Source organism: Stigmatopora argus, chromosome 4, assembly GCF_051989625.1.
Source record: "Stigmatopora argus isolate UIUO_Sarg chromosome 4, RoL_Sarg_1.0, whole genome shotgun sequence".
Lineage (NCBI taxonomy): Eukaryota > Metazoa > Chordata > Actinopteri > Syngnathiformes > Syngnathidae > Stigmatopora > Stigmatopora argus.
The window spans coordinates 15,093,278-15,119,937 of record NC_135390.1 but is presented as its reverse complement, the minus strand read 5'-3'; the positions used below and the strand labels follow the sequence as shown (position 1 = coordinate 15,119,937).

Genomic DNA, 26,660 nt, shown 5'->3' with positions numbered 1-26,660 from the left:
TTGGAGAAAATTTAAGACTTAAGTGCGCCTTATAGTCGTGAAAATATGGTATTTGTTAAAAAGAGGATTGGAATCGGGTGATAAAGTTCAGATTTAAAAAATATATATATGTATCAGTTAATCGGCTGTTATCGACAGCACTGGATATCCAATTCCACTTAACTGAGGAGCTGGCAGCAATCAAATCAGTTTCTCATTTGCTGTGGGATGATGAAAATGGGGCACTGGCTCAAAGTTAGCCCGTAGACCGTAGGTTGGACACATCTTTATATGAATAAGTCCAAAAATGTTATTGGCATATTTACCTTGTTATACTAATCATTGCATACGTTTCGATGGAATATTTTAAAACAATGCCTTGGGATCCTCCCTGAAGAGCTAGATGAAGGGACTAGGGAAAGGCAAGTCTGGGCTTCCCTGCTATGGCTACTTACTGTTCTTCGCGAGAAGACTTCAGATAAGTGGGAGAAAATTAATGGATATCTGGATCAGAAGAAATTCACATTCTTAATTGTCATCTTTGTTCTCATTAAAATGTACTAATATGTGAAAATAGAGATGTCTCTGCTGGTGTATCAGAATGGCGATAGTTTCACCCTGAGGCTAAGTAACATGTGCTGCTCTATTTATTTAGCAGTTAATATTCAGTCCCTTGAAGTGTCTGTTATCTGAACCCACACATGACACAAAACCGAATGAGGTGACGACTTGGACGATAGACCTCGGCGCATGTTTTTGAGCGCCACTGAAGGCGCAGGTATCAAAAGCGTGACATGCCAATGTTATCAGCTTGAACTTTTCTGGCTGTGTAGCCTACATGTTGAGGAAAAAAAGCGAGGGAAAAAGCTGATGGCGCACTAACACATATGCTGTAAGGCGTCAGTGTGTGTTCACGCACACACACGTCTACATGTACATGAACTTGACGTTGGGGTGCGAGCTTACCGACGGAGACGACTGACAGCTGAGGCAAAGTGCAGACTGCAGGCAACATTCATTGAGGGAATTCTCATGAGTTGGCCATGTGATGCATGCAACAGTGAAGGATCTTAGGCATTCTGTTTGGTTTACTACTGTAAGAATGGGCACCCTGCAGGGCCAAATTATTCTAATTTGTACCAGAATTCTCATAATGCTGATATAAGAAACGTACTTTTTCTTTGAGGGAAAGCGGCCATATTTTGTAACTTAAATCAAAATGTTCACCACTAAATGAAGCAATGGCATGAGAAGCATGTAATTTTGAGGTTGTGGAATGGAAGATGATCATGAATGTGTAGCGGTATTTTTTTATTTAAGTTTGAGGTTATACGTGATTTAGGTTGAGATAATTCTAGTTAAAATTAAACTTGCTGAAGACAGGAATTAAACATCTAAAATAATTATAAGAAACATTTAAAGTCATTATACATTTGTTTAATGTACTCAAAAATATTGTAACCTCATAAAACTTACTAGTTGTTAAAAAAATATTGATGGCATATAATATTTACTGCGATTAAAATAAAGTATACATTTTGAAAAAGCCCCTACATCTAAATTGAATTTCTCATATATTCAATACACTCAGAGCTGCACTTTGATACCTGTATTTAATTTTTTGAAAATGTTTTCTTGAGTGTGTTCATTTACGCATTATTGTCTTCACGGTGTGATAAAAAGGCTTCATTTTCCTACTTCAATTGAGTCTGAAAAGAACGCATCATGCAAATGAGGCTCAGACGCGACAAAGGACAAAACACAAAAGAGGCGGAGGGGTGGTCTTCAGTCTCACAGTTTCAAGTCACTTAAAATTAATGCATGGCCCTTCCACCTGTCATTTAAGCAGAAAAGCCCAAATGGTGACCTCTCCATCCTTGCCCTCACCTCTGGATGACTCATGAAGTCACCTTGATTCACGTGACCTTCCTCGAGCACAGTTGTTCAACTTAAGTGTTGGTTCAGTGTGACCTCATTCGGGAGACGTGCCGTGTGATATACGGGAGGAGGGAGGAGAAAGGAGGGAGGAGGCTGCTGTCTGTGTGTGCAACGTCTCTGTCTCACCAGTGTGGCAAACCTCAAACGGGGCATTTTTCACACGAACCTCCAGGTTACGTTGAGTTCACATCCAGGGTCACGACGGAGGCACAAACCCAGTAGAAAATCCTACTCATGACCACCCCTCATAGAAGTTTATTGCCAAACATAAAACAATTTGAATGCGCGTTGTTTTTTTTAAAGAACGTTGCCTTATGCTAGTTTATTTAGCTGAATTTAAATGGTTTAAGAAAATGTTTTGTAGTACCAACATATTCATGGAACAATTTTAACTCTTATCTCTGGGCACCCTTGTATTTTAACTAGAAATGTGACATTGAACTATTTAATATTGTGCTTGTAAAAAGCAGACAAGTTATACATGAGATGAAAATAACCCATTTGAAAATATCTGTTTAAAATTTGGAAAACAACAATCGATATTAAAAAAAATCTTTTTTTATTTTATTTGTCATCATCTGTAAGTTTATATTGCCAAATTCAAGGGCATCACAAAACCTGATGTGCTTTTTAATTTATCAAAAGCAGTGGCCTACTTAAGGCTACAAACACAAATTTCGACTTTGCAACGTCTTGACCAACAATAGCTTGTAAGTTGAAAAAGTCTGGGTAGCCCTGAACTGTCTTCAACTGGCATTGGAGTGCAGTAGAGGAAATATGGCGTTCGCGTGACTTTCTGATTGAGAGAAGAGAGGCAGGGGGACTGCGGGCGGCCCACCGCAGAAATCATCCATATTTCATGCCGCTCTCAATTAGCGTTGCTGTTCACGGGTTGGAGGGAACAGTCGCCGTCTGCGTCGTCCAACTATTCGCCGTTTCTGTGGGAGGCATGACCCGGGGGGTGCTGGTGGGGGTGTGGGGCGCTGGGGCTTGATGTGATGTCATTACCTTAATGCGATAATGATGTTATTCCACACGTGAGAGTGGCAAGAATTGAATAAGGCCGTCCCCGAGAGACGACCGATGACGACTGATGTCACAAGTAAACGTTCAATCACGGTTGTCATGACACCCCAGAGGATTGGCTGCGAACAAACGGCTCAAGTGCATCAAGTGAGGAGAACATTAGCAATACGTTTTCCTCACTCATTAGGGATCCGTCATTAATGAGCATTTTCTCTTGAGAATTTAGAAGGATTTTATACATAAAAGTCCTACAATGTCAATTTTAAAATATAAACTCAAGTCGAAAGAATATCCTCTATGATTTTGTTGTGCAATTTTGTTTTGCTATTTCCTGTGATTTCAAACTGTGGGTTAAGGGATATCTTGGTTCTTTTGGTCAATATCACTAAGGGGGGTGTACTCACCTTTGCTCTATGTGTTTTGTCATTAAGTTTATTGCTATTTTATCTCTTGATTTTGTCACATTTTTGAGTTGATCACTATTATGAATGATTTTATGAATGAAATTATCGATGAAATTTCCTGAATACGGGATGAATAAAGTTATCCAATCCAATTATGAGCAACCACCTGATGGTGCAGTGGCTCTTTCGGCTGACTTTGGTGCGGGTAGCGTGTAATTGATTTCCACTAGGTGGTAGTGTGATTGTGAGTGGATATGATTGTCTGTCTCTGTGTGGGCCCTACCATTGACTGACTAGTATCCACACTGGGGTATAGTGTAGTCTGTGTCTCGGCCAAAGGGTTCTGGGTTTGGCTCCAGCAACCTGTGAATGCTTTGCAATTGGCTGCCAACCAATTCAGGGTGCAGGAGACATCGTAATCAGATGCCCAAGCCGCCTCATCTGGTTCCTCTTGATGCAGCGGAGCAGTGGCTCTACTCTGAGCTCTACTGGATGACCGAGTTTGTCATCTTATCACTAAGGGTGAGCCCGGACACCCTGCGGAAGAATCTCATTTCTCACGCTTTTTCTTTCGGTCACAAGCCATAGTTCGTGATCATAGGTGAGGGTCAGGGCGTAGATTTCGGCTCAGCTTCTTCATCACAATTGACTGATGCAGAGTCCACATCATTGCAAAGGCTGCACCGCATATAATTGACTGCTTTGAAATGAAGGCAAAGTGATTTCTTGGACATCATCCTCCATCCTGCTGAAATGCTTTAATACCTTCATAATTAGGTTAGAAATCTACATTGAGGCTGACTGTTGAAGTATTATTTGGCTAGACGTGCTGACAATGGGCTTCTTTTGTACGCCTTCAAAATCCATCCACACAAAGCCATCTTTTTATTCTGTTTTTTTTATAGATTTGATTCTCTTACATCCTTTTAATGACATGATACCATTATCTTGCGAACATAAACCCTGTGTCTGGTAAAATGAAGCAACAACGGAGAATTTCCTTTGAAATATTACTTACACGTCTTATCCTTTAAATACTATGAAGAAGTTTTAGTTTTAAATGTAAACACATTACATATTACGGACAACCATACACACTCACACCCATACCTAAAGGCAATTTAGAGTGTCCAATCAGCCTACCATGCATGTTTTTAGAATGTGGGAGGAAACCGGAGTACCCGGACAAAACCCACGCAGGCCCTGGGAGAACATGCAAACTCTACAAAGGTCAGACCAACCTGGACTTGAACCCAGGACCCCAGAGCTCTGAGGCCAATGCCCTAACCACTCGCTCCACCGAGCCACCCTAACTTGATGTCTTTAGTGTATTTTTGTGAAGCATACTTTTATTTGACTCTATTATTACAAGTTTTCCTGTTACAAAACACATTATGTTTAGCCTGATTCATATCTGGTATTAGCAGCGTTAATGGCCAAACCATAATGAGAATTTGGCCCGTGACCAAAATGGGTTTGACACGGGACCTATGATAAAACATTAAACACCGGCTTCCACTGTATCTAATTGGAGATGACCGGCTGTCCGGCTTTTTCCAGACTATGAAATAATCATTTCCACATGGGCCAAAAGGGCTTTTCAAATAAGTGCCGGATCCTACGAGATGTCAGATGAACCGAGGAGGTAGGCAAAGGCGAACATTTGCGTTCGTGGCGAGGTGTTAATTTGATGCATCAGGCCCCATCAGCGTGAGAAGCGAGTTGAGCGGCGAAAGCGGACGCCGCTTGGTTATCTCTCGTCTAATGCTCCCCTGTGGCTCATTTAAGCAGGCGAGGAGGCAGAGCGTGTCCGACGAGTAAACGAGGCCTCGTTGGACGCGCTGGGAAGCGCGTGGCAAGAAAAGTCAAGTGTTCCTCTTTTCATTGTTCACCGCATAGGAGGAGAGGAAAAATCTTGAGAATTTCAGTGTATTTTTACATTGAAAAGTAGATTTTGAGCTCAAGAATACTCCATCCTTAACAAGTTCATTTGTGGAAAATACAGTGATACCTTCAAATGCAATGTGTTTTCATTTAAAAAAAATCTTATTCTTATTTTTCCAGAAAAGAAAACATGATCAGGTAGCTTGTCTACAACGTTCCTTTGTGCGGAAGCATCGATGTGGTTTGAAAATTTCATCGGGCATGCAGTGGAGAACATTCAACCCGTGCGGACGTCACGTGGAGAAGCGTGCTTGCTCACGGAAGCAGAGTGCAAGGTGAGTATGCTCCTCCAGAATCAACACCTGCAAATATCATATCACAATATTGTTGGTGAGACCGTGACAAATATGTAAAATTGCGTGTATCGTACATTTTTGTGAATGGGAAATGTTGACACGTCACTCCAACGGACTGCCAACCAACGCGTTTTGATGTGTGAATCACGGATGTGTTTGTGTGAATGTTTTTGAGACAAATCCCTCCCAAGGAGAACAAACTACATATCTGGACTTTTCACCCCCCACCCCCTCTCGTTTGCTATCATATTGCATTTTCATGAGTTCGAACCTAATATATTCTTTAGTCTCTTAAGATGATCGTTTTATGGCTTTTCACACATACCACTTTTGTTATCAAAAATGGTGTTTTCTACAAAAATATGGTTTATCCTTAAAAAATGACTTTGGTAGGGAAAAAATATGACTTTTTAGTGTGGCCAATACAGTGTAAATATCAGTGGTGGTCCGTGCATTTTCTCGTAGCGCCTTCAACGAATCAATCCAACCCTCAAAAACAATTTTATGGCTATAAAATCTCTACTGCAGATACAGCTGCGACACATAAAAAATAATCAATAAATCAATGCACAAAAATGGGGTAAAATCCACTTCCTAGCAGCATTTATTGATTAAATACAAATACTGGAGCTTTTCAGACAACCGGGCCAGGGAGGTGATTTCCCCGGGAAAAGACAGCGATGGACGTCAATGGCGAAATGGCAAAAATTGCACTAAAATGGGGTAAAATCCACTTCCTAGCAGCATTTAGTGATTAAATACAAACACTGGAGCTTAAATACAAACACTGGAGCTTTTCAGATATCCGAACCGGGCCCACAATTGAAATATTATTTCGGAATATAGCCATATTTTAGTCACCAAAAATCCTTTTTAACTGTACACAATATCCATCCTCCTTTCTTTCTTCCTTCTTTTCTATCGCCATCGAAGCCAATGATGAAAGTCGAGCCTGTCCTGTCGTATTTCTGGAATAGTCTGTCTTGAAATTGGCTTTAAATCAACACAACAATATATTTGCTTGTGCAGCTCGCTCCAAATACAGTTTGGTAGCTCTGGCTAATCACTAGCCAATCATAGTTGGTGAAAGCGATGACGTACCCCTACGCCTGTGACAAGGCATTGTGGTGTTGCCAACTCAAAATCTGATTGGTTAAAGCAACAGTCTTATCGAAGCTTGTTTAGTGCAGCAGAGCCTGCAGAACTGATTGTGAAGGCCTTGAGGCAGATTTCTGACCCTGGCAACAAATAATTGCTGAAATCTGATTGGTTAAATGCTTCAATATGAAAACACACATCTGGAAGCAGTGGAACCAGGGGGGAAAGCAAAGGGAAGCTAACAGACAATTTGGAATTATTTAATAAGTATTGCTGGACAAAATATAATATATGATTCAGATATTTCTTAGGCCAGCAGAGAAGGCCTTGAAGGCCCTGACGGCCCGCCACTGGTACATATAACCATGCCGCATTCATTGATAGTAAATCCATTACTAGTTTATTTGTTGAGATGTTCGACTTTTTAGTATGACCAATACAGTATAAATATAATCATGCTGCATTCATTGATAGTAAATCCATTACTAGTTTATTTGTTGAGATGTCAGATGTCACCCACTCCTCCGCCAAACTTTTTTTTAAACAGCCACTCAAGAATATTCCCGAGTGAAAATGAAAGGATTGAAGGCGTGTAGCTAAAGTGTCTTTCAACGATTTATGTGAAAAGATGGGAGAGAAGAGTGCACGCTGGGCTTCTAGCCGCACTACAATTGGTGGCCAGTGTGGTTAAAGGTGATACACAAAGGCCAAAAGCAATTGGTTCCCTTGAGGAGAGTCACAATGCACCAACAGGCCTTGAGATCCTCGCAGGCGTTTCCTCCCTCCCAATTCTCACCCAGTTTTGCAACCGCTGCCAGGCGACCTTGGAGATTCATTCCTACTTTCCTTTGTCCGACCATCCTTCCTCTCAGTGCTTTACAGTCGCTCATGTCAGATTCGTACAAATACAGGCAACCCTTGTTTATTGTGTGAAATATGTTGCACACCAAAAGCGCTGTATGAAAATCGACAGCAATAACACTTGGACACCTTTACCACGTTTTTACAGTTTTCCCCAACTCGATCTTTAAACGCATTTAATTAGCCTCCTTTAAAAGAGTGTTTTTCTGCAATCTTCATTTGTGTACCAGTCAAGGGGATGAGACCACCCTGGGGCGTGTGTGTGCGTGCGCGCAGTGATAATCATCAGGTCAGCGTGCCTTGATGCAAAAAATAACTTTGGTGAGCACTTTAGGGAAAGCCCTCAGGTGGGCCTTACCTTGGGAATTAGGGAAGAAGATAATGGTCAGTCAGAGGGACAAAGTCGACTCATTTGGCGTAATGTGTTGCTATGCGTTTTTATCGCTAAGTGTATATCTTGTTTTCATGTTTTTCTTGTTGTTGTTGCTAATCGTAAAATATTTGCTTTTTTTGTAATGTGGCCTCGGGTCTTGTATCTCAAGATTTCAACCAAAGCAACCACTCTATAAATGTTAATTCTATATTTAAGCCTCCAAAAGAGAAAAACTGTAAAACCATTGATTCCGTTTATGAACAAGCGATTATACTTTCAAAACCAAAGAACATTTTATTTAAATGATGTCTTTTGAACAAAGGGATGGTTAATATAATAAGACAAATGACACGTGTTGTCTTCTGAGTCATATATTCGGAATTTAATCCCGTAAGCGTCCACGTAGCACTGTAGAAAGACGACTAAATTTGACTAGAAAACAGAACCGATTGCCGCATGTTTTTGCTCATCAGTAAACAAACTATCGGCTGTTCGAACTTTAGGACCAATTCTTTTGTTTTAGCTTGCGGAAATGTGAGGAACCTCATGCATGCCTGATTAAGATTTTGCCTAGAACTGCTGCTTGTTGCGTAGTTAGCTGCCACCACCTAGCGTAACTCAAATTTTCGCTCATAACGCGAATTTTTTTTAATCAATTGACAGTTCATTGCTCACAAAAATATGCACGACTCGCTGTCATTAAAGTGACTGGAGCATGTGACTGAATACCCTTGGGTGTCGCTGTCGCACGCTGGACCTCAACATCGGAAATGTGATTCGAGGCCGGTCGGGACTGTCTCGAGTACCCGAGATTGGTTTGAGATGGTGCTGAATGCGAGCCGGAGCTGTGGGCTTTAGTGCTGAGAAATTAATTAAGAGTGGAACAGCAGCAGGAGGCAAGATGGAGGGGGAGGAAAAGAAATGGGAGCATTAGAAAGTAGGAACACAGGAGGGGAGTGGGGGGGGCTCTCCTGAAGGATCAAGACAATTATTGCTATTATCATTGTCTAATGTGCATCTCTCTCTCATCACTTGACTTGGCCTTTGATTGTCGCCCCCTCCTGGCCCCTCATTTGTGCCGCTCTAGCTCCACCAGCACCACCCACCGCCCCACCCGGAGCAAGGACGCAATATTTGCCGGTGGCGGCTGCAGAGGAGGGCCTAATGAGATGTCTATCGCCTCCGTCTAGACTGGACTACGCCCACCACCACCACACACGTACACAACCCGCAAGCACCAGTGCACTGCAATGGCAATGCATTACACACTGTATCCTGCCTTGCAGCCCAGAGAATAGAACTGCATTTGTGTGTGTGTGTGTGTGACATGGCAAATGTGTCTAGAAGGCAAGGGAGCCGGCAATAGATTTGGGCTTGCACTCTTGTTTTTGCGCATATGTCGACAATGTGTGTCGGAAATGATGCGATTGGCTGGGCGGGCCGCCCGGTGGGCAAAGCGACACTGTGATGGATGCCCTTTCACGCACCCCTTATCCGAAATCCTGATTGCCTAGTCGGACTCGCTCGCCAAAAAATAATGCCCTCCAAACGCAACCATCCTTGTTGTCAAAGCCATGCCTCTGGTTACTTCCTGCTAGGGAGTCCCATAGCAGAGCTCTGCCACGGGGACAAGTACCAGGGGGGCCTCGGTGACTTTGTAGTCCTCTCCACTGGCAAAGACAACATTCCTCTCACATGGCATGAAAACAAATGTTAAGTGCGTGAAGATATAACTCACCATTGGGCTGAATCAGTTGAAGCTTTCCTGCAGTGACTTATCCAACCTGGATTCATTTGCAAACATCTCAGCCGCATTTGTTGACATGATGGCCTTCAATAATTCTTACGTCCTCGCTTGGTTAGTACTTGGATGGGAGACTGCCTGGGAATACCGGGTGCTGTAAGCATTGCACCAGGGTTTCACTTGGCGCCAAAGAGGGGCACCAAGATTGTGAATCAGTGGACAGTACCTGGTAGCTCCGATATTTTGAGTACCACCTATACTTTTACCTCTTTGGTGCATATTTTTCATTGAGTTTGGCCCGCAAATACAGGGTGTTCCAAAATGTTTGACCCCATTTCATAGGATAATAAATTTGAGACAGAAGAGACAGTGGAGCAGGTTCGTGAAGCCTTCCTGCGTAGTTCTCGGAAGAAGAGTGTTAGAAGAGCAATTATGGAAACCCACATTCCAGCCCTTCTCTTGAAATTTTTGGTGCCAAGACTTAATTTGTTTTGTAGTTGCTGCCTTCTTTGCAAAATATGTGAAGAAGGCACACTGCAGTCTCTTCGGTGACTGTGTCCGAGTATACTCTAACATGCAGAATGCCTTTTCTTTTTAAGTGCACGGCATTTCTTTACCTGAAAAGATAGAAATGCCAAACCTTACACACTAAAACTTGAAACGTTTTTACAAAAGCTGTGAAAATTTGAGGCCATTCCAACAAAAATTGTCAAAATTATTGGCGTACAAAATCGGTCAAATGTTTTGGAACACCCTGTAGTTTATGTATTAATTCAGTCTTTCTCCCCCCCTTCAAAAAATTTATAGGGTTGTATATTAATCCAGGCTGCGTGCTCTTCACGTGTCCAGAAAGTTTTGAAAGCTTTATTTGCTTGCTTGTCGAGACATATTGGGCATACTGACTTTTTGGAAGAGTCATTCGGTGAAACCGTATTTGAAGTCGGACCCTTGATATTGTCTGTCAGAAGAAGCTTTCTCCTGGAGGCAGTTTGTCTTATTTCTTTGACAAAATAACTCTCCAAAGACATGAACTTTTCTACACATTTAGTTTATCAGCTTATTTTAGGAGTAACGTATCACGTGTCCGAGACAAGCGTCATGACTTTTTAAGAGGCATTGGCCGATTTTACATCGATATTTTTTTTTATATCTATGAATAACACTTTTATTTGGACCGAATTAAACAGTGTCTATGGTCAGCAAACACACTGTCACATATACTGTAAATTTTGGGGCGTTATGGATTCAATTCCTGTTCATTTTGGAAGAATACAGGCCGTTGGGGGCATTTTAGGTCACTTCCTACTGATTTGGTGGCATTTTGGGGTTACTTGCTGTTGATATTGTGTAAAAAAATAAAAATAAAATCACGACCACTAATAGCACTAATTGGCTGTGAATGGATTAAGACTACAGCATTAATTTGATAAATTCACTACAGAACATATAAAAACTCCTCCAAACATTAATTGCAATTAGAATGCCTTTTGTTATCTAGACAAACTTGTTCTCCTTTCTTGTGGAAAGTATTTTACCTAAGTTCACCTTCCTGCTGTCAACGGGTGGGGGTGGTCGGGGGTGTATAGAGGGGCTGTTAATATTCGAAGGCACTATTGCGTTATTTATGCACGCGGGCGTCCCAGGGGAGGTCGCAAACAGCTCTTATCCACCGCCATCGAAGGCTGACGCTCCAAAGCTGCTGCCATCAGCCACAAACTCATTAATTACTCTTTAGTATCAAGCCGTAATTAGAGACACCAATCAGGATGAAGATGTGCCTCCCTCATTCTCCATCCACCCCCACCCCACAGCCCCTATTAGCACACAGTGATCTAAAGTAAAGCTGAGATAGGGGCGTGAGGAACTAAAGCAGGGGGAGAGGAAGAGGGACTGAGGAAGTGGGAGGCGATGTCGACACCGACGAGGAGCATTAATTTGACATTAATTGCGTCATCTTGTGCTTTATTGACCCCCTACCTCTCTCTTGCTCCCCTCCCACCCACATAAACACCTCTCATCCTTCCTGAGTGGATTCGGAGATGAGCAAAGATCTGATTAGACATGTCTTGGGTGGGTGGGGGCTTTCGGGATGATGAGGGTGACGCAGGGACAACAAGTCTAAGGGGGTTTAGAGGGTTTGCATTTTAAGATTGCACCATTGGGCCGGTTGTCTGTTAATCGTGACGTAGATGTGGCGACCCATTGATGATGTCATCGGGATGTGGGGTTGATTCCGTCAGTAGTTCTTCACTCATTGGCTGCTCTTTACGGTGATGGTGACCATTCACTGATGCTTCTAATAGGATGTGAAAGAATCACTCAATTAAGAAGCTATGACACTGAGGAAGACCATAATTTTCAACAGTCCCAATGCACCCCAATTTTTTTCGGAGTCCCAACTGAAGGATTATATATTTATAGGTCATGAGTTGATTAGTATACTAACAGAATAAATGAAGTGCATATTTTGTGCGAAAGTAATAAGAAATGCTTTAGAAGGGTAAAATGTATAAGTCTAAAAAAGGTGTCCTTGCTTACTACTAACAGGGTCACAGAACAAAAAAGATCTCAGACAGTTGGACGTGGTCCTTACGCCTTTGCAGAGAAGAACGTATCTGTATGGGTAAGAATTCCGGTGATGTGATCAGAAATAAACTGTAATAACTAAATTCAAATATGTTACCATTTACACTCTACACCCATTTGATTTTGTTGACAGCTAAAAAACAGGAGTTCGTCCGAAAAGTGTCTGATTGAAACTGATTTAAAGTTTTTACATGGCTTGCAGGGCATGTCAAATTTACGTTATTCACACTGGTAAGACCAATTATTGCTCATATTAGACCCCATTAGAGTTTAGAAGTACATGATAAAGTGTCTTGCATGCTTTAGCCACCACGTCAAGTTCTATTCACCGCTGTTTGAGATGCAAAATACTCCAGATTCCTCAGTGGAGTTGAGTTAACTGCAGTAACAAAAACAAACTTGTAAAACTTGTCATTGGCGCTCAGTCAGGAACAAGCGCACATGTGTGAGCGTGATTACGTCGACTTTTCTTACCAAATATAGACGCCGCCATCTGCAGCAGATTATTGGACTTGTGCGAAGTACCTGGCATTCATTTGGACTTCTAGTCCGAATGCTAGTGCGCACACACACACACAGTGTTGAGATAGTTTTAATACACAGTGGTCACTAGAAAACAAATAGATCCCATGGTGCATTGCACTGATACTGAAAAAGAAACACGTTACGACCTAATAGTTAAATTTGAATAATGCGTGGACCATGCAATCCGCTTTGTAAATAAAATCTCCTACAGAGAGAATATTTATCTTTAATATTGCACACTTAATATTGTACATTTTATGCTCTGTCAATTGGAAGTGATGTCCTGTTTTTAAGTAAAGGAATGGAAATTAATCAATGAATTGGGGAAATAATATCATCAACAGATGATACTCGATTATGGAAAATACTCGTTGTTGACTGAATAGTGATTAGACAGTGTTGCATGAACTCAAAAGAACTCCTACTATTGCATTTGCAGTTACTGACGCACTTTGAAGTTTCTACCAGTGATTGACAGCTCTTTTAATACACGTACTTGCGCTCGACAACAACTCATGTTATTAATGTTTGCCCATATTGTTTTCGGGGGCCTTGTTTACGTTGATGCCATGGAATTTAAGCCGTCTAGAGGTAATGCAAAGCCCCCTCCCTGGTCGACTTGACGGGCGGCCTTAATAACTTAAATGGCGAGAGTTGTGTCCACAAGGACTGGTGAAACACTGATGTCTGGCTAATTGTTTAGGTCTTTTGCGCACGACTTGAAATCCCCTCAAGGTTTCTGGGATGACCCCTCGACCGTCACTCACCTGTCTCCGCCGATACCGTTTAACTGCTTTTTGAATGCAAAACAAAAAAAAAGGAAAACATAATCCAGTGTAAAAGTGCTGCTGTTGTTTTCTGAAAAAGATGCTTATCGACAAAAAAAGCTCCATAACACATAAGATGTTCCACATTTGTGTACAATGATAACCTAACACTTTCATGCTTATAGCATTTTGATTATTGTGGTTATGTTTGACATTGAAGACACCGTTATTCTGACTTGTGTCGTTTAATAAGACGAAGTAAAATCTTAGAACCAGCAGCAGCAAACAAAAAAATCAATGAAAAAGAAAAAAAAACATATATTTATATAGATATATGTTTACAAAAGTTTTTTTCACAAGGGAGCGACCTTGCAGACGTAAAAAAAAAACGTCTTTAATACTGCCAACTCTCAGTCCAAATGGCTTGGATGTCTATCACAGTCAATGGTAAGAAGTCAGTTAAGTTGAACACTAAATTTGAAAATAACACTGTGAAGAATAGACATGGGGAATAAGGATAGATTTTTTTCTTGAGGATAAACGGGTAGCGAGGAGCCACAACCCTGAGGACTCGTCTTTGAGTCTTGGCTCTGGGGTCAAGTCAGGATGATCTTTCTCCTCGCAATGCAAAAACATACAGGCTAGGTTAATTGAAAAATGTCTGAATTGTAGAATTCATTCATTCATTATCCTCACAAGGGTCACAGGTATACCGCCCCTGAATTGGAGTATGAATTCACGTGACCGGACGTTCGGTCGCCGGACTTTTGGTCGCGGACGTTTGGTCGCCCGGACCCAAACAACCGGCGACAAAACAAGGTAAAACAACACGGTCTACGCATCAATCAAAGCCAACAATGTGCCTTGCGTTGTCCCTTTAAGAAGCTACGTCAGTCAGGGTCTTAACACGTTGTCCAACAAAACACAATAAAAGTACGGGACATTTGGAGCTTTTCTTTAGCCTAATAATTAATAGGGCATTAAGTATGACTAAATAATAATTTGCAGTTTGTATTTAGGGAATTTGAGCAACAATTTTAAATGGTAATTATCAATAACCTTCCGGGCGACCAAACGTCCGGCGACCAAAAGTCTGGCGACCAAAAGTCCGGCGACCAAACGTCCGAGTACCTGAATTCACTAGGCACCATCTTTCCGTGGGATAGAAAATGAATGGATTTACAGTAAATCTTTGATTAATTGATGTGCTTAGATCTGTCAAACTATCTCAAGGACACTATGTTCACTATGTTGGCGTTGAGAAGCGTCTAGACTTTAGCTTGGAGAGCGGTCCACATTCACGACAGAGGAGGGAAGGACCTGCTCCCAAATGCTTGAGTGGATGAGTAATGATGCGCTAATACTGCTTCTCTCACTCTCTCTCTCTTTCCCTCTCTCTGCGATAATGAGGAACAGAAGAGCAGACCCTCCCCGAGGCGCAGCACCTGGACCACGCGGACTGGCTGGCTGTCTGCTGCACCCCCACGCGCCTCCCCGGAGAGCCTCGCTCTGGATCAACGCCAGACTCCAAAGTGGACGTTCTCGTGGCCAACTGAGAAGCGTCTTGAGAAATTGTTAACTTATCAAAACTAGATTGTTTTTGTCTCTAGTTAGTAGCCTTTTTCTCAACGCTTATTTTTTATTGCTTTTGGATCAGATTTCAGGCTGCACTTGAAATGCATGAAAAGCTTTACACTTGAACTTCATCTGACCTGTAAACATCCACGCATTTCTAACTGTGTCAAATTCAAGTGGTAAACAGGAGCTCGAAAACAAAAGTCACAAGCGCATACCTGTCAACCTCTGCCGATAACTGCCCTTATAAATGATTATGATTCCCCTTACAAACCCCCAAAAAACCTTACAAACACCGTACGACTCGTACGGTGTTTGTAAGGTTTTTTGGGGGTTTGTAAGGGGAATCATAATCATTTATAAGGGCAGTTATCGGCAGAGGTTGACAGGTATGCAAGCGTGGTGGCTTGCTGACAACATGAACACCATGATGTCGCGGTCCTTTTAAATATCAGTTTTCCAATTCAAACATCTGTTGTGAAGGCTTAGATAAATCTAAGAGAAGAACTATTTGTGGACAAACTCTGTAACATTAAACAGGTGGAGGTGGGAAATTTTGGAGAAGGTCAAATTGAGTTCACGTTTACATGACAAGCTAAGTTCTGAGACTGAAATCCAATTTGAATATAACCATCGTTGTAACCAACCAACAAGTATCATTAACATGCCAGTATCCAATTCAAAAAATGTAAAAGAGTTATACTTATTTCAATTTTAAAGCCTCACTATACATAGTCTTTAAAAAAAAAAAGCCTTACTATACATGGTCTTTTAAAAAAAAGCCTTACTATACATGGTGTTTTAAAAAAAAAGCCTTACCATACATGGTCATTTTTTTGGTTAAAAAAGCCTTAGTATACATGGTCATTTTTTTAAAAGCCTTACTATATATGCATGGTCTTTTTTAAAAAAAAAGCCTTACTATATGTTGTCTTTTTTTAAAAGCCTTACTAAATTCATGGTTATCTTTATAAAAAAAAAAGCTTTACTATACATAGTCATCAAAAAAGCCTGAGTATACATGGTCATTTTTATCAAAAAAAAAACCGCATTACCATACATGGTCTTTTTTTTAAAGCCTTACTATATATGGTCATTAAAAAAAGCCTGAGTATACATGGTCATTTAAAAAAATGCCTTGCTATAATGGTCTTTTTTAAAAAGCCTTACTATACATGGTCATTTGTTTTTGTTAAAAAAGCGTTATTATAGATGGTCTTTTTTTTAAGCCTTGCTCTTTAAAAAAAAAAAAAAGCCTTACTATACATGATCATTTTTTTAAAGCCTTACTCAAAGAGGGAGTCTGTAGTTACTAAAGCATCCCTCTTTGAATTTAAACATGTATTAGAGTTTCATTGTAGTATTCACATACTGTTTTATAGCACCAAGACCACAAAAAATCCCAACTATTCTACGTCATCTTCAAAACATGGACTTTGATTTGAGAGGACAAACCAGATGGGCGTGGTTACGCCTATTGGCGACGTAAGCAAGCATCATCTTTTCCACATTCAATATGGCGGGATAGTATGGGCGACGTAAGCAAGCCACCATCTTTTCCACATTCAATATGGCGTGACAGTATGGGCGTGGTTACGCCTATTGGTGACGTAAATTATGCACATGCGCAGTGTCTGGCCCTTTCAATCAGCGTTTTCAACAGACGACTAGCACGACGAGGTGAGGTGTAGAGCAATTTACTCGCCTAAGTGCATTTTTATCACGCTACTGATAGATTTTTTAGGAATCAATTGAGCCTAAAACGCTAACAAATCTGCTAGTTTAATGCCAGGTTGAGCACACCGTTGACAATTTAAGTTTGTGCTACTTTTCCCCACCGGCTGTGTGACGCATGTGACTAGCTATCTTAGCATTAGCGTCGCGATGACGCTCCCCATTTGACTTGGATTGGATAACTTTATTCATCCCGTATTCGGGAAATTTCATTGTGACAGTAGCAAGAAAAGGCATAGTTATAAGTTAGACAGTACAGTCAAAGGCCGCAGAATAACAAAAAGGTATGTTGTCCGTTTTCTCTATTATTGAGCCGTGTAGTCGTGTCTTTTTAACTTAATCAAACAAGGCCGAGACATCAACAGACAGTTTGCTGGGTACAAGCTCACTCAAAAATGAGGCACGACTTAGCTCCGGATGTGTTTTGTGTAATGATAGTTTTCACTGTGAGTGCTCATCACCCGTTTCCAATTTGTAATTGTTCTGTTTTCACCCCAAAAATATTTATACAATTATTGTTCAGCCAACTTTCCCCCAGAGTTGTTAACATCACCCTATGTTTAATCGCACTCAAACTTATTTTCATTCTTTATCTTGATCGTTTATTAAATTTCGTGTAAGATTTCTCTTTCCTGTAATAATTGTTTGCCAACTCCCAAATAGCTTGGTTAAATCAAGTTTTCCTGTTTTAGCGTCAAGATGCAGCTTCCTGTGTTCCCAGAACATTCACAACCTTGAGAGGAGACTGGGCCAGACAGATCAAGGTAAAAATAGTTCCAAAAAAAGAAACCGCCTAAGCCAGGGGTGGCCAACTCCGGTCCCCGAGAGCCGCCATCCCCGGTCCCCGAGAGCCGCCATCCGGTCTGTTTTCCATGTCTCCCTCCACCAACACACCTGAATCAAATAATCAGGATCGGTATCAAGCTTCTGGACGGCTTGCTGATGAGTTGGTCATTTGATTCAGGTGTGCTAGAAGAGGGAGATATGGAAAACACACCGGATAGCGGCTCTTGAGGACCGGAGTTGGCCACCCCTGGCCTAAGCCTTTCTGTTGGAACTCCAGTCTCTATATATGCTAACTTTTGCTTTTTTTGCATGCGTCCAGGTGGTCTTCCCAAGTTGCCCACTTGAAGATGATGCGGTGTCTGCACTTTGGAGAATGCTGGCAGTCTTCTGAGAGGTTAATATATTGTAGAGTATTCACCCAAATTATCTTTCCATACCCCTAAATAAAGAGATTTGAGTTGCATTTATCTTTTTTAAAACACTTGGTGAAAAAAGACCTAGACCTCATATGGGTCTTTTTTTTTTTAAAATAAATTTTCTGTGTATATTTGAAGTGTTTTTCTCAAAAAATATTTTCTAAGTGTTTTAAAATTACTAATCAAATTGTCTGCAGGTGGAGAAAAGAGTGCATTTCAATGTGATATTAAGTGTGCAAGAGTTACTATGTTTTCCTGTTAATAAAAAATATTTATCTTGGCATGTTCCTTGCATTCTTTTCGCTAGGTAAATGAAGAATAAAAACATTCAGTTCAACAAAGTTTTATTTTTCCACAAAAATTGAGGCTTTCACGTAGGTCATATCAGCCATTGGTAAAAGGACGAGGAATCCTGGAAGAAAAAAGTCAAATGTCCAACATTAAAAATAAATATTGTTAAGTATTTCATATAAACATTAAAAGGATACTTACGAGGGAGGAAAAAATGGAAATATTAGACATACCCCAATGATGGCTTTTTCTTTGTCTGCTGCAGAGAGACTCAAAAATAATCTAAGTGTCTATAACAGGGGTCCTCAATGGTTCCTATCCAGTCTATTTTCCATGTCATCCAACACATCAAATGATTGTGATCAAGCTCATAGACAGTTTGCTGATGAGTTGATCATTTGATTCAGATGCAGTGGGAGATATGGAAAACATACTGGACAGGTGCCTGAGGACTGGAGTTGGAGTCTCCTGCTCTATAATTACAAGTACCAGTGAGGAGATGTCGGTGTCAAAGACTGCCATTCACCATGTCATCCTTTCTTTAGAGTTGATTTGGTAAACTTGGGTGGACCCTTAAAAGAAGCAAGATACAAAACAAGTAGGTTTAGTACACATGACATGAAAATATAAAATAAAATAACCTGAAACAGGTCCTACCTCATCCACAACTTCTGCCTTGATTTCTTTGGTCTTCTCGTCGATTTTGACAGCTTTCAACTTCACCGTCTCCGTGGCTTTAAACATCTACAAAACACCACAGCATGATTATGAAATTGCTTATTTAACCATTTTGATGCACTAATGACCCACATTCATTTCCCATGTTATTTCATCCTGGGTGAGATTTTCAGGCAATCATTTCAAATTCATTAATATTTTTTTTTTAAATCCCATAAAGCTATCATTGCTTCCGTTTTCTCTTTTTACACTGAGGAAAAAGTTATTTTACCATATGTTTAAAGTTGAGTCAAAAATGACCCCCACGCTACTGCTGAATCAATGTCTGTCTCACTTGGGTTTTGTCAAAAACACTTAAAACTAAAAATGAAAAGGTCCAAGGCCAGAGTAAAGGTAGATATCTGTTGTTCTTAACCTGGGTTCAATTGAAATCTAAGGGTTCGGTGGAGGTTAAGACATCGATTCATCATGTCTATTCACGATAACATGCCCTGCTTGACCATTACTTGCTGTAGATGATCACGTGACATTGCTTGGCCAATCAGTGCTGCGAGGAATTCATTCGTCTAGAATTCAATGGGGAGAAAAAAAAAGCAGTTTATTTCACATTAAAGTAGGGTTCGACCAACAAGGTTAAGAACCACTGGTATATATTCTATAAGTGTACCGTTTATTTCTTACACCACTGATGGCACTTATGTGAGTTATCCACACAAGTTCTTGCTATTAAAAAACAACACCAGATCAGTTAGTGTGTTTTCATTCAGAATTTGAATGTATCATAATGGAATACAAGCTAATCGAGCAAAGCATTGAACGCTGACATTAATTATTACACGGAGAGAGAAAATAGAAACCAGTATTTAAAAAAAACGACTCACTTTGATGACCAACAGCTCGATATGGCGTCGACAAGTTGGTCGTTTTTGGTCGTTTTGGACACATTCTTGATGTTTCCCAGCAGTCCGTGCTCGTTGAGGAACTGAAACACACAATGGAATGATTTCTTTTTAAACATAAAGAGATACAGGCAACACAATGTAGCTAACTTGTTTGCAAACATTTGTTTGTCTGCATCCACGTGGGGCGACAGCACGCGAAGGAAGCATGCTCTCGTCAAAAAGCACTCTTAAAATGAGAACTGGGGTTTCGAAATCCCCAAATGACAACGTACCGAATGCGCTGCATTGTCCTGTAAGAAGTTTATCAGGTTTTTCTTCGGTAAATCGTCACTTCTGAGCTGCTCTACAGCTGCCAACCGAGCTTGTGGCTCATCCGCCATTTTGAAGACGTCGATTTGAACTCTGACCTCGGCCACGCCTATTAAAAATAGACGCACAGGAAATAGTTTTCATAATAAAGTGTATTATTCTAATATACACTTTATTATGAAAAACATTATTCTAATGCACGTTATTATGAAAACAATTATTCTAATGCACGTTATTATGAAAACAATGTAGTATTTTTTGTGTTTATCTTTTTTTGCATTTTACAAATAAGCCTTCAGTATTGCAACGTCTGAATCAATCCAACCTTCAACCCTATTTTATGGCTATAAAACCTTTACTGCAGCTACAGCTGTGACACGTAAAAAGCATCAATATTAACCTCATACAATTGAAATATTATTTAGGATACAGTGGTACCTTGACATACGATCGTAATCCGTTCCGAGACTGAGATCGTATGTCGAGCTTTTCGTAACTCGAGCGAACGTTTCCCATTGAAATGAACCTGGAAGCAGCGCAACCAGGTGAAAATCAATGAAAGGATGCTGAAAGACAATTTGTAATTATTTGATTCATGGACAAAATGTAATTAACATCAGTCTGTGATTCAGATATTTTTTTTACGCCAGCAGAGAAGGCCTTGCAGGCCCTGACGGTCCACCACTGTGTGCCGGTGGTCCCCCTGGGGCTTGACAGTATGCCGCTGTAGTGCTGCTCACTCCTCCTGCAAAAACACCTCCAGTGGGAGCGGGACAGCTGTGGCCAACCTATCCTGTCTTCGTGGGCCATAACGAGCCTCATGACACACACCTATTACTACGACACTGACAATCTGGCTGCTTGTTTTTGTGTGTGTTGTGTGTGCGTTTAAGTGCGTGCCTGTGTCTGTCACACATACACACTGGCAGGCTCCTACATATAGTACGTCACACATGCACTTACAGCATTTTTCACATGCAGGCTGAATAACAAACGATGCTCCCAGATCCTCACAATTCTCATTCCCATCATCACAACACTGCAAACCCAAAGACAAAGGTTGCCCACAGTGGGCAGGGATAGGCTCCAGCACCCCCGCTACTCTTGTGATCATCTGCGGTACAGAAAATGAATGAATGAATTAGTTTTACTGCTTGAGCACATAAAAGAAATTGCATATTGTGAATAATTTAACATGTCCACTTGAAGAAATGAAAAGCTAAAATATAACTTTTTTTTTTTCATCTTCCTATAGAGGACTTTTTTATGTGTATGTTCTGACAGTAATGACAAACAGAATGGAGGTCTTTATTTTAAATGCATTTATTTAACAGTCACCAGATGATGAGATACATTCTCTTGAAAAAAAAAGAAATAGACAACAAACTGATATTCTTTTGAGATTTTTTTTAAAAACTATTTTACAATATTCTTAATATATAGATTTTGTACAAAATAAATGTAAGTAAAACAGGAAAGAAGAGGGCGGGGTAGACATCTTAAAAAACAGGAGGGAGGAGAAGGATAGGAGTGTACAGGCGTTGACTCGAACAACTACCACAATTAGGATTCCAATCTCTTTCATAAATAAATATAGGAAAATTAGACATCGCATATAGCTCTCTTCTCGGATAGAAGTGTGTCGCTCGTTCGAAAAACGCGACTGACCCATTTTGCTTACTCAACTCCACACCTCGTCCACCAGCATGTCTTATAGTCTCTGCCATGTTTGAACTTTGGCTGCATCAATGACTTCACCCCTAACCCATCTTTTGTTTTTGTCGTCAGGCCGAAATGCTGCGGGAATCTTCTTGGAGGACCCAAAGAAGAAGAAGCATGAACCATAACTCTCTCAAGGGCAATGATAAAGAAGCTTCAGGACCCTACCTCCCTTCCCCCTGTTCCTTATTCTCCACCACACACACACACTCCAACCCCTCAGCCCCAAATCACAAACACAGACAATTGAGCATGGCACACGTGGGCGGGCGGGCGACCGACCGTAGTCTGGGAAGAAGGTCACACTTGCACTACTACCGACATCATTTCACCGACAAGAGTTTCCTCAGTGCTAATACGTCAGCGCTGTTGGTCCTTAGAATTAGCAACGACACAACGACAACTACACAACAACAGAATAAACACACGGGAAAAAAAATGGGGGCCGGGGGTGGGGAGTGTGTGGATGGCTTAGCCGGCTTCTTATCAAATCTACCCCAGTTCACACTGGCCATTTCCTATCTTTCGGTTTTACGTGTCAAGTACCGATTGATATGAGATGGGAGTGGGACATGCTGGGCATAAAAAAAAAGGGTGTGAAGCTGGGAATTTAGTATTAGAAGCAAATTGTCGCTGCAAAGACTGGCGGTGGCACTGGCAGTGACGTAGCCATACATTTTGAAAGGGACAGATAAATAGATAAACCATGGCTCTTTTGTTCAGCCTTTGATGCGCTAATTTGCTGAGACAGTAGTGTGGGGAAAAAGTGTCCGTTTGTCCCTCGAATCACCCAAAAATGATTTGTAAACATGTTTTCAGTTTAAGGCCAGACTTCTTTTACATTTGCCCAAAGTGGACGGTGACATTGGCATCCCTCTGTTTCATCTTGGTTTTCACCACCCATCTCGACTCCCCCACCTCGGGTGAGATATGGGAGGACAATGTGTTAGCTTCTCAATAATGACGCATCGCTGCCGCATCACTTTGGAGATTAAAAGCAAGATGCTGAATTTCAATCAAGCCCCATTAATGGCTCGCCGTGAGTAATGGCCACTTTGTCTCCACTGGCAGGCAAGGAGAGAGAGCCACTTCCAGACAGTAGGACAAGAGCGAGAAAGAGCGAGAGAGCGAGTACCTCCAGAAGCTCAGGTGAGACAAGGTGATACAAGTTTTTAATTCACCAAATTGCATGCAAGCGAGTAATGATAGAATCCATTTGGTGATGTAGTGACAACACGCCTTGGCCGAATGGCAAGAGGACATTAACTAAACATCGCATCCAACAGATGAGTCAAAGTGCCAAGGTCTGGATGTATGAGGCCATAAATAACAGAAACGCCGCGCTAAGACATTGGCGAGAATTGATTGGTTCTCATGAGCATGAATTTCATTAGCAGAAAAACGGTTCCGGATCAAAAATTGATTTGCATTTATTGAGTTTTTGCAAAGATTTTTGCGTTAACGTGATGCAGTCATAATGCAGCTAGGGGATTTTATATTTGGTCTCTACTTCTGACTCTGACTCATTATGGGTCCTGTTTGAGTTTGAATTTTGACAGTTTATCAACTCACAAAACATGCAGGGTTCTGCAAGAGCTGCTTCGTGAACACGCTTGCGATAAAGTGCCTTGAGAGTTCAAATCTCATGGTAGATGAGAAGCAATGATGCTAAGAGATTGTCATCACATATAGCTGATATGAGGAAATATCAAATGAGACAAGAGCTAGATCTCAGAGGGACCAAAAAGAGAAAAAGGGTGACAGACAACAAAGAAAGACATGGTCGTTTAGTCTCTGTGTCAAGTCAGGAATGCCACAGTTGAGCACAGTGCTTTATGGGTAAGATTGTTCTTTTGTGGGTACCAGGTGGGTCATCCCAGCATTTAGCCAGGCACCCAGCTCTGGTTGGTGTGGGTTTGCTGCGGAACGGCCAGTCCGCTCATTCCCATACCCATACCCATACCCATGGTCACACCCATCCCCATTCCCATTCCGATGCCCACCCCTTGGGCGAGGGAGCAGTCAAAGTTGAAGTCCATCTCCTCTCCAGAGTCCATGATGTCATGGAGGAGGATGGACTCCACGTCACAGTCCAAGCTGCCCTGGAACATGTCAATGTCCAGGTCAGCGGGAAGTCTCTCGTGCGGATGGGGTTGGTGATAACCGTGGTGGTATCCCCCAGTGCCGTTGGTACCAACCATACCCTGACCGTGGTGGAATGGTCCGTTCACCATGGCTTGGTGTTGTAGGTCGGGGTAATGGTTGTGACGAGGGTGAGGATGCGGCGCGGTAGCCAAATGGCAGGAGTCCTGGGGCATGCCGAGCATCCCCGCCGGGTTGGGGGGTAGGGTTGTTGACGCCGGAAGGTGGGCGTGTGATGGAGGGCTGTACAAGTAAGGGGATTTGTGACTGTAGGTCTGCAGTGGGTTACCATTGCCACACGGGTTCAGCGGTGGCACCCGGGATGTGTGGTTATGGCTGATGCCATTGTGGCTGAGGCTGTGAGATGGGTTGTGATTATGAGCAGGCGTATGGCTGTGAGTTCTGTTCTGGCTATGACTGTGATGTCCATTGTGACTCTGACCATGTCCGTTCTGGTGATTGATGTGGTGGCGGGTGTGGTGAGGATTGGAGCCGTTACAGGACATCAATGTATGGCCCTCTCTCTTTAGACCCAGCATCATTTCCTTTGGGCAGTAGGGCTGCCCGGCTGCCCCGCCTGTAAGAAGACTCTGCAGGGCGTTGGTGCTGGAATATGTTCGCATTGTCCCAGAAAATCTTGCTGGCTTGTTCTCTTGAATGGTTTGCATGGGCGAGTGGTGTCGCATCATTCCCATTCCCGTCGTTCCGTACCCGCTTGTACCATAGGACGCCTGACCTTTCACTCCAGAAGTGTAGTGGTAGACTGAAGTTTGGTGCTTGTGTCTTCCAACAGAAGGATGCTGTTGATGTTGCTGCTGTGAATGGTGGTGATGATAGCCGTCCTCCATCAGCTGTTCATCGAGACTGATAGCACCTGTCAGGTTGGTCAGCTGAGGCAATTGCTCAAGGGGAGGACAGCGGTTACCTGCCCCCATGGAAGGAGAGCAGGCGGTGGGCGACGGGTAGAGGTGGGGGGAGGTGGAACATGACAAACCTCCCTCATCAGGCTCCTCCGGTTCCCCTTCTGCCAGGATTGGTGAGAGACGGCCGCTCAGGGTAGATGCTGACGAGCTGGCTCGAGAGTGAAGATCAGTCCAGGCATCAAACTCACTCTCCGTACCAGAGGTCCCTCCAGAGCCAGGTAGACCTTTATGAGGTGGACTACTGTGGTCCGGGGAGCCTTGTAGGCCCACAACAGTTGAACCTGCTCCAATTCCAGGACGACCGACCCGCTTGCCTCGAATGCGGCCTTTGCTCTTGAGATACTTGGTGTTGTTGTCCATGGAGACAGCTCGCCGCCTTGGAGCCTTTCCCATCTTGCCTCCATCAGGGTTCAACATCCACCAGGAGCTCTTTCCAGTGCCCTCATTCTGAACACGGATGAAGCGTGTGTGTAGGGATAGGTTGTGACGAATGGAATTCTGGAGGAACAGAAAAGAACAAAAAATGGGTGTTACAAATAAAGGTACTCTAAAGGACAAGTTTCAAAATATGGCTCCTCTTTGGACAGTGTTGAATTTCAGTTTCTGCCATTTCGCTGTTGAATTTACAAAAGAGAAAGAGTTCCAATGACATTTTCACAAGTCAGCTCATGTCATATATGGTATAATGCTAAACAATGCTACAACAATTTACAACAATGTCCTGTCTGTCACAGCCACTGAGGTTGGATAACCTTTTGCCCTAGTTATTTCAAAAAGGAAGAACGTCTTCAATGAAGTTGAAACATTCTGAATGGTGAGTCTTCCTCTTTGGGTCACTTTCATATCTGTTATTACTGAAGTCATAATTCTGTGTAATCAGTGTCAATCCAAGTCATTGTGTCTTAAAACTGTGAAAAACACAAACACCTTCATAGGACAGCCAATACTGATGGGGCGCTTAGACCCTGTCAGCCACCGCCAACCTGAAACGACCCGCAACTCTGTCTTTAGAGGCTCTCAGCACGCACATCAGTCCTCCCACTTTCATTCCCATCAATCTAGCTGTCCTCCTCTACATCTCTATTCAGACTGGGCCCTGATGTGGGCTGCAGTGGATGGGTGTACTACTGTATGTTTGAAGTCTGTGCCAGTCTGGCTTAGTGCCAGCAGCCGTTGCTCTCTGGCGCGCGCTTTGAATGGGAGGATGTATCAGGAGATTGAGCCAGGGGCAAGGAAGGCTAATGGATGTATCCCAATTTCCAATATCTATTGCCACTGCCAATCTCCTTCCTCACATCGCCTCTATTTTCCTCTGTCTCGATCACAATCCCCTGCTTCTATTTTGTGGCTGAGTGCTTATTTTTTTGTGTCATTTCTTTTTTTCTCACATTTCTGTGCCCACAACAATCATTTGGCAAGTCTGCTTTCAATCGCTCCGCCGTCAATTATGCAGTGTGTCACCAATTACTCTCCCATTATCCTGGCAGCGTGTACAGTCAGCGACTCAGTAATACTCAGTATCTAATTTTTATATTATCATTTACATTTCAAGGGGAGCTGGATTCTGAATTTCCCAATACTCAAAAGATCCACTCACTTCAAAATTTGGCTTTTTGTTGGCTTGCCAAGCGGTTTGGCGGCGGA

The 26,660-nt window shown here is 42.1% G+C and overlaps 1 protein-coding gene and 2 long non-coding RNA genes across 6 annotated transcripts in view; 2 read left to right on the top strand and 1 right to left on the bottom strand.

Moving 5' to 3' along the window:
* The window catches only part of LOC144073456 (uncharacterized), a 50,317-nt gene extending 34,963 nt beyond the window's left edge, over positions 1-15,354 (top strand). The window contains exons 4-5 of one of the 2 annotated variants that reach the window (XR_013300082.1): positions 5,412-5,566; positions 14,958-15,354. This is a non-coding gene — a long non-coding RNA (uncharacterized LOC144073456). Of the gene's footprint in view, positions 1-5,411; positions 5,567-14,951 lie in introns of both variants that reach the window. The other variant, XR_013300083.1, reaches the window with a different exon arrangement.
* An 836-nt stretch (positions 15,355-16,190) lies between these two features.
* Positions 16,191-18,243, top strand: LOC144073479 (uncharacterized). The gene is made up of 3 exons (XR_013300086.1): positions 16,191-16,796; positions 17,543-17,614; positions 17,956-18,243. It is a non-coding gene; the product is annotated as an uncharacterized LOC144073479 (long non-coding RNA).
* Positions 18,244-21,539: 3,296 nt separating this feature from the next.
* The window catches only part of LOC144073475 (forkhead box protein O6-like), a 54,459-nt gene continuing 49,338 nt past the window's right edge, over positions 21,540-26,660 (bottom strand). For all 3 annotated transcript variants that reach the window (XM_077599320.1, XM_077599321.1, XM_077599322.1), the window contains one exon: positions 21,540-25,514. In XM_077599320.1, coding sequence (XP_077455446.1) covers positions 23,835-25,514 — 1,680 coding nt within the window. In that variant the 3' untranslated portion in view covers positions 21,540-23,834. The remainder of the gene's footprint in view (positions 25,515-26,660) is intronic.